Below are 8,614 nucleotides of genomic sequence, written 5' to 3' on the forward strand. Positions count from 1 at the left end.
CAGCATACCACCAACACAGCGACTGTGTTCCCTGTTCCTCCTGTTGTGCTTTTGTGGGGGTTCAAGGGGGCTTTGTTTCCTTGTGTGGGACCCGGTTCTGCCTTCTGGAGTTCCGGGGTCTTCCTGGCTTGCAGACTGATCTTTTGGGGTCTTGGCACGTGTTGTGGTTGTGCTGGGACTTTGAGGTTTTGTTGTCGAGGTGGGCCTTTTGATGCAGTTTTAGGCCTTCTTCGCCTGGCCGGCGTGGTGCTCTCTGCCCACTGGTCGGCAGCTTGTAATTTTCTTTTCACGTGTGTGTGTGTACACATGTACATGTGTACACTGTGTGTGTGCACATGTGTATGTGCATACACACATGTGTGTAACATACCTTGTGTGTATGTGTATATGCATGATGTGTATATATGTGTATGTATACTTTTTCTTTCGGAAGGGGCTCTGTTCCCTTCTCTGTTGATGGGGCGCTGGGGGAGCAGCTTGCTCTGTTGACTCTCGCATGGTCCCACATTTAGTGGGCACTTTTGGTTGTCTTCCGACCTCTGGTGGCGGCGGTGGAATGGCTTCTCCCCCCTTTGGGGGGTTCAAGGGCTGGCAGGGTGGGCTTCTTCCCCTGCGCTTCTTCATGTCATCTTAGAGGGTGTGTTGGACTTTGGTCGTTCTGGCCCCATTCTTCTGGGGTTCCCGTCTGTTCTTTGCAGACATGGGCCTGTCGAATCTGCGGTTCTTCTGGACTTCTTCAGTCCTGCGCCCTGGATTCTATGCCGTCATCGGAGGATTGTTGTCTCCTGTCCGGCTTCTGTTGGGGCCGGGTGCCTGGATGGTGGCCCTGGACCTCCAGGTCAATTCTTGGCACGTTCCTCTCCAGTTTTCAGGGACTGGCACAGTTGGTGGTGGGGCTTCAGGCTTGCCGCTTTTGTTGCCTTCCCTATTTTGTAATTGGCACTTGGTGTAATTTTTGCATCTTTACCGGATCTTGGTGCACTGTCTGAGTCTGCTTGGGATTCGGTGTCCGGCCTACCTCAACGACTGGCTGGTGTGGGCTCCCAGTCGGTCCACTTGTCTGCTCGCCAGGGGTGTGGTTCTTTCGAGATCGCCGGGTTTGGTTCCTGGTGATCTGGAGGCCATTCCATCTGTTTCCGTCCCAGGTTTGGACCTATCTGGACTTTGTTTAGAGCTCTTGGGCCGCTCCTTGTCTTTCCCTCCAGAAGTGGTTGCTGCGGCTGTGGTCCCGCCTTCGGCTGTTCACAAGGGGGTCCCGGGTTGCTCAGTGGTTGCTCGAGGCAGTTGTGGCGGGAGTCTGAACTTTGACGTGCTGGTCTGCCCGCGGGATCGGGTATGGCTTCGGCGTCTGTTTGGTTCCTTCGGACTCTCCCCTTCTGCCTCTCTTGCAATCGTTGGGTTCGTTCCTCTGGGGATCTTGTGTTTGGTGCTGCGTCACCACTTCCTCTTTGGGGTTTTCGGGGTTCCGTGCCTTGGCCCTCCCTGAACCTTCGCTCGATGTATTCATGGACAGGTCTCTCTCAGCTGGGGCTTTGTGACCAGTGCTCACCAGGTCGGGCCGGGGATGGTGGGGTCCTGTCCGTCCGTTGGGCTCACAGCAACGGGTCGTGAGTTCGTGGCTGTCTGGTTTGCGCTTCGGAGGTTTGGGTCACTCGGTGCTCTACCATTCAGCTCCATTCGGACTGTTCTCTGGGGGTTTGTTGTCGGAACCACAGGGCTTTCTCTTATGTGTTGACCTTTGGGGTTGGTTCCATAGAGTGGCTCGTTGCTGGATTCTTGGGGTTTGGCTAACCGTGAGGTTCATGTCCGGGGTGTGTCCTGCATCCTGGCGGACAGCTGTCTTGGTTCATTCCTCTGTTCGCGGATTGGCCAGTCGTCGCGACTCGTTTCATTGGCCATGGACGTATTCGAGTTGGCGTGGTCTAGGCATCGCCCATTTAAGTGGCGCCTTTACCCGCCTTCGAGGCGTTCACGGTGGATGCCGTTCGGCAGGACTGGTCGAGGTGGGGGTACCTGTTCCTCTTCTCCCGGTCCAGCTGTTGCTTCGGGTACTGGCTCGGTTGGAGCCCATTCCCACGAGAGTAGTCCTTATGGTTCCTTGGTGGCCGGCCCAGCTTAATTTTCAGACGCTGCTAAATATGTGTCCTAACCCAGGACGTTTTCCCCGCGGCTCCGCCTCTTTTGGCAGGTCGGATCGGTCCTGTACTGGACTGGCTTGGCCTTCTCGTCGGCTCTTCGCGTCTGGTTTTTTGACGCGGGTATCACCATCTCTGTGGTGATTAGGTGGCTTTGTTGACAGTGTGTCCACCTGCGAGCTTCGTCTCGGCGACAGTAATGATGTTCTTGGTGTTTCTATGCACTTTTTCTTGCTCTTCGTAGGTTGTCCTTCTCCTTCGCATCGGGTTGTCTTGTCCTTATCTTGGGTTTTCAGGACTACAGTTATTTGATGTTTCTTACTGTCGCCCTCGTTTTGTGCGGCGCTGGCGAGCCGCTCCGGCTTAACGTTCGGGGTGGACATCACATCTGCCCCATTTTTGTACGCTGTCTTGTGTTTTGTTTCACCTCCGGCCTGCTCGTGCGTCGCCTGAGCCGTCCTGGTCCTTGATCAGGGTGCCTTCTTATCTTCTCCTCAGTTTGTGGTAGCCTCTTCGGTTCAGGTTTCTGCTCTTGGTACTGGTGGTCGGTTTGTAACGTTTGCAGCCTTTCTCCGTCCTGGCGACGGTCGAGACGGCTGCTTTCCGGAAGGGTTCTTGGTTTTTGATGCTTGATTGGTTTGGCCAGGGGGTGCGTCCTGTGTTGTCCGGTTGCGCTTTTGCCGTACCTGCGTATCGTGTCTGGGATGCGCTTTGGGTTGTTCCGGTTGCCCTCGTTCTCTGTTTCAGGGCTCGGGTCTCCCAGGTCATCCGCAGAGTTTTTCAGTCTTCCAGCCTGCGGTCTGTCCTTGCGCCCAGGCTGTTTGGACGTTTGCAGCTTTTGCTGCTGTATTTGTGACATCTAGGGCTCATTTCGGGCACAGGGATTTGAGGGTCGCACAGGTTCTTGGCCGGCCATTCTTTATGTGCATCTGCTCCTGTGCGTTCTTTTTGCCTTGGATTGCAGGTTGCAGCCTGTTGTCTCGGCTTCGCGTCGCAGAGTTTTGTGGCGGCTGCCTCCCGGGTTAGCCCTTTCTTTTCCTTCTCTTGGGTATGAAGCTCCAGGGAGCCTTATGGGCTCCCCACAAGAAAACCAGTGTTGAATGTAATGAAACGCCATTTTTTGGGTGAGCCCCGGAGGCTCCTTGGCAACCCTCCCTCCCACCAGTCGGTGGTTTTTCACGTTGTTTGAAGCTTAGCTTCCGAACTGATGCTAGGCAGCTGGCGCGGTAGGTACTGGGGGCTTCCCCCTCCCCCTCTCGGGGCGGGGGAAGGCTGCACGGACGATCGGCGCGGCAGTAAAGTGTGATGTTTGCTTGTTTGCTTGTTTCCTTGGGATTGTAGGGTGTTTCTAGCTCTCTGTTTGGTTTTTGTTTTAGTTTTTACCATGTGGGGTTTGTTTTGTTATGCCTACCTTTCTGGGTGCCTAACCCCCAGTCGATGGCAGATAAGGAAAACCCCAACCACAAAGGGGTTTTCCAGGGCCATTGCTCTCTGAACCTCTCTGAAGGGGCCAGGTTCTGGCACTGGTCCCTGGTAGGTCTGAACTCCTTAGCTAATGTCCCGGTCTAATATAACACACATAAGCTCGATAAGCTCCAGGGAGCCTCCGGGGCTCACCCAGAAAAATGGCGTTTCATTACATCCAACGCTGGTTTTTTTACATTACATATTCAGGGAAGGGAATTTATCATTTTACAAAGATCTAATTTTTTTTTTGCAAATACTCGATTATCAGTACACACGGGGAATGTCACAATAAACTCGGTGCATCACAGTGGTTAAGACATATCTTTACCAGTGGTAATCACCTCTTATCAATTTATGTTGTAGTTATATGTTATATACATTTTGCTACAATTACCTATTCATCTTACCTGATATGTTAAATTAGGGACCTGCCCAAAACGCTATGCGTGTTAGTGGCTTTGCTAGAATGTAAAAATACCAATCTTATGTAATTTCCACATACCACTGTACCTTCTTGTAAATAAATATTATTATTATTTATCTATGCTTCCATAAAAGTTTGTTGGTATACCAAAAGTGCTACATATTTCTCTTAATCTATATCCTCTCTGCAACAACAGTTGACAGCCTATTGTGTTTTTTTAATGCACTCTTCTGGCAGTGATAACCATTATGTTGTTATTTATTTGTATGGTTACCTTTCTTGAGCAAACTTTATTAAATATAGGTTGCATAGTGTGTTACTAAGAAATTGTCCAACCTTTACTACAGACTAAAGTGTTATTACTGGTTAGGGAAGTTGGGAGTACATATTAATCTGTGGTAAAGTTGTGTCTTTTCATTGATTATTTAAAAATATTTCTTTAAACTGCAGATGGATGGTAAGACTTGTCAGGACATCAATGAGTGTCAGTTGAACCCAGGCATTTGCCAGGGTGGTGGTGAGTGTGTCAATACTGATGCTCATTTACCTGCAACTGTCCTCTCACCGGCCTTACCCTTGATGACACCAAGACCAAGTGCCTAGATCTGCGAGAAGAGATTGCTACCTTGAATTTAGAAATGGAATTTGCAGCAAGGAGTTAGAGGTTAGTTGTTACAGCATAGCGTAGTACCAACTGCATAATAAGTTTGTTGCACTTTGAGCTTTATGTTTCTATATACTGTATCATAGTAATTATCCTGACTGTCTTCATGCCTTCCAATTTAATGTAAAATTTTCGGGAAACTCACAACTTCATCCCTTAGGTGGGTTTCTCGCTTGTTCTGCGGTGTCATCACAGGACTGTGTGGTTCTTCGATTCAGGACTGATTGATCTCACTCTATCTATGTTGGTGTATGCAATTTTCAGGAACGTGTTCCCCTCTCTCTTTATTCTTCACTACCACTTTTTCTAATGATTTTGTTGGTTTGCTTTTTTGTACCATTTTTCTGGCCTGCCTACCCCTATCACTTTGTAGAAAAAAAAAGAATTTATTTCTTCTTCATTCCTGCCCTCATTTAGAGGTTTTGCCCTCGACGAGGTTCAGCTTTAGCTTCTCTCTGTCTTCTTTGAAAGATCTTGTCTTAATGACCATACTTTCCCTTTCTCATCACTTTGTAATTTCTAGCATGCCTTAGTACTTCTTCCTTCTGTTTGGCATCATTTTGGGTGATCCTCAAAGGTCGATGTTTCCCTTTTACATACTTTCCATCCTCCTGTAGTCCCAGACATTCTCTATGGTAGTAACACCTTCCACGAGGGCCAACAAGTTTATCTACTACTTTCTCTTCTTCTACAGCTCTTTCTGACCTAGATGTTATCTCCTTTTCTTTGCAACCAAAAATTATCAGGGACTTCTTCGATCAACTGTGGTTTGCACCAATTTAGGACTTGATGCTAGTTCCTTTCTGACTTCCAGTCTAATGTATGTTTTATCCTGGTTGCTGCAGTGTTTGGCTTCCTTTACTGCTTCTTCTATTCTTTCCTTTTCATTGGCCACTTGTGCATAGGTGAGTTGCATATCTTTCTTGCACTGTTATAGTCCTCTGTGTAACTTCCTCCATCTGTACTAACAAAAAGCTGTTTTTCCTGTTGAATATCCTTACCTAACCTATTGTAGTCATTTAAGTTTAAATTCGCTTTAACTTCTTCCAAAGTTAGTTTAAAGAGTTTATATTCCTTTTCCATGGCTTTGCAATTTGTTTCCAATTGATTGTTGTCCTTGCATAAATCTTTCCCTAACCCTCAAGACCTAAAACTTTGCTACTCAAGTGATCATTACTTTCTTTCAATTTGCTGATTATTTCTTTATGATAGTTCACTATAGTATCAAATTTTGTCAATTTGTTATGTAGACTGTTTATATCAATGCTTTCTTCATTAAAACCCCCAAAATCTAACTCTGTTTTGTTTTCCTTTCTGCTTGTAGCCATCTTGAATGATGTCTGCTCTGTGACACTAGGGCAACTTTTTCTCATCCAATTTTTTACTTCCCTTGCCACATTCGTGTTATCTTACCTATTTTTCCAAAGCACTACACCTTTATGTTCCTTGCGACACCACTCACTATCATCAACCTGTACTACAATACCTAGGAATTGTGAAATATCCAGGAGCTCCTCTGATGCAGGTGTTGAGACTAGGGGTGTCACCTTTGTTGCCTAAGGCAAAAAAGTGTGTGAGTAATTAACCTAAAGTTAATTACCTAAGTGTGGTTACAGAATGAGAGCTACGCTCGTGGTGACCCGTCTTCCCAGCACTCTTTGTCACATAACGCTTTAAAAACTATTAACAGTCTTGGCCTCCATCACCTTCTCACCTAACTTGTTCCAACCGTCTACCACTCTATTTGCGAAAGTGAATTTCTTATTTCTTCGGCATCTTTCTTTAGTTTGTTTAAATCTATGACCTCTTGCTCTTAAAGTTCCAGGTCTCAGGAAATCTTCCCCATCAATTTTATCTATTCCTGTTACTATTTTGTACATAGTGATCATATCACCTCTTTTCTTCTGTCTTCTAGTTTTGGCATTTTAATGCCTCTAACCTATTCTCATAGCTCTTGCCCTTTAGTTCTGGGAGTCACTTAGTAGCAATGTCTTTGCACCTTTTCCAGTTTGTTGATGTGCTTCCTAAGATATGGGCACCACACAACCACTGTATATTCTAGCATTTGCCTAACAAAAATTGTGAACAATTTCTTTAGTATTTCGCCATCCATGTATTTAAAAGCATTCTGAAGTTAAAAGCGTTGCATAGGCTCCTTGCACAACGTTCTTTATGTGGTCCTCAGTGATAGTTTTCTGTCTAGAACTACCCCTAGATCTCTTTCTTTACCAGAATTCTTTAAAGATTTCTCACATAATTTATAGGTTGTGTGGGGGTCTTTGTTCTCCTATTCCACATTCCATAACATGGCATTTATTCACATTAAATTCCATTTGCCAAGTGGTGCTCCATATACTTATTTTGTCCAGGTCTTCTTGAAGGGCATAACAATCATCTAAGTTTCTTATCCTTCCTGTTATCTTAGCATCATCTGCAAACTTGTTCATATAATTCTGTAGTGCATCTGGTAGATCATTTATGTAGACAATGAACATCAACCAGTGCAAGAACTGAACCCTGTGGTACTCAACTTGTGACATTTCTCCAATCTGATACATTACCTCTGATTACTGCCCTCATTTTTCTATCAGGCAGAAATTTTTTCATCTATATTAGAAGCTTACCTATCACCCCTCCAATCTTTTCCAGTTCCCAGAAACAACTTCTTATGTGGAACTCTGTCAAAAGCCTTTTTTAGGTCCAAATAGATGGCAGTCAACCCAACTGTCTCTTTCCTGTAAAATTTCTGTGGCTCGATCATAGAAATGAGTAATTTCGATACACAGGATCTTCCAGATCGAAAACCGTACTGTTTGTCTGATATATAATTTCTCTCCAGGTGTTCTACCCATTTAGTTTTTATTACTTTTTCCAATATTTTGACTATTACACTTGTCAATGATACAGGTCTATAATTGAGGGGGGTCTTCCCTGCTGCCACTTTGTAGATTGGGAACTATGTTAGCCTTTTTCCACACATCTGCTATGACTCCTGTACACAGGGATGTCTGAAAAATCAGCTGAAGTGGTATGCTGAGCTCAGCTACACATTCGCTCAGAACCCATGGTGAAAGTCCATCTAGGCCAACTGCTTTGTTCTTAGCTCCAAGAGCATTTGTTTCACTTCATCTCTTGACACGGTCACTGATGGTCGAGTGGTTTAAAGCACCGTGTACACCAGTTGCAATGTGCTTCTGGCGGTGCGAGTTCGAGTCACTTCTGGGGTGTGAAGTTTTCAGTTACGTATATGCTTGGGGACCATTCAAGCTTGTTCACACTTATTAGTTTGTATGTGTAATAACATAAGTGTAATTTTAGGACGAGAGGTAGGCTCGTAGTGTTCTGTCCTCCCTAAAAAAAATTTCAGGTGGACTTTTTTAATCAATCTACTATGTTTGCAAAAGAGTATTTTCATATTTTTTGAAACCTCTGTTTTCTTAGATTTAAATTGTGGCTTCTTGTTATTGAAGATGCACTTTTTAAGAATTCCTTTGTAACAATTTAGTCTTCAATTTTATGTTTGCATCATAGTGCCTCTTTTTCCTGTCTACTAAATTTGCCATATGTATGTGTGAATGAAATATACAAGGGTACCTCGGTTTAAGAATTTAATCCGTTCCTGGAGATGTTTCGGAAATTGAAGCGAATTTCCCCATAAGAAATAATGGGAAATGAATTAATCCATTCTCAACTCCCCAAAAATACCACTTGAAAGTAAATTTTATATCTAATTCACCCAAATCGACACTACAAAAGTATGCTCAAGTTATTACTTACCGTTGCTGATGACTCCTGTTGGCATATGGAAGATAGTGAGGAGGGGGGAGGAGGAGAGGTGTTACCCTTGGAACCACAAACCGTAACTGTCTCTATTTTCCGCTTGTTACAACTTATAAAGTTGTTACATCTTGGCTTAAAGTGTTT

At 45.1% G+C, this 8,614-nt stretch overlaps 1 protein-coding gene across 1 annotated transcript in view; it reads left to right on the forward strand.

Annotated features, from left to right (window-relative positions):
* LOC123745507 (fibrillin-2) overlaps positions 1–8,614 on the forward strand; it is a 196,791-nt gene that overhangs the window by 60,043 nt on the left and 128,134 nt on the right. The window contains 3 exon segments of the mRNA XM_069322332.1: positions 4,477–4,561; positions 4,564–4,641; positions 4,644–4,690. Of these exon segments, the coding sequence (XP_069178433.1) occupies positions 4,477–4,561; positions 4,564–4,641; positions 4,644–4,690 (210 nt within the window).

Source organism: Procambarus clarkii, chromosome 10, assembly GCF_040958095.1.
Source record: "Procambarus clarkii isolate CNS0578487 chromosome 10, FALCON_Pclarkii_2.0, whole genome shotgun sequence".
NCBI lineage: Eukaryota > Metazoa > Arthropoda > Malacostraca > Decapoda > Cambaridae > Procambarus > Procambarus clarkii.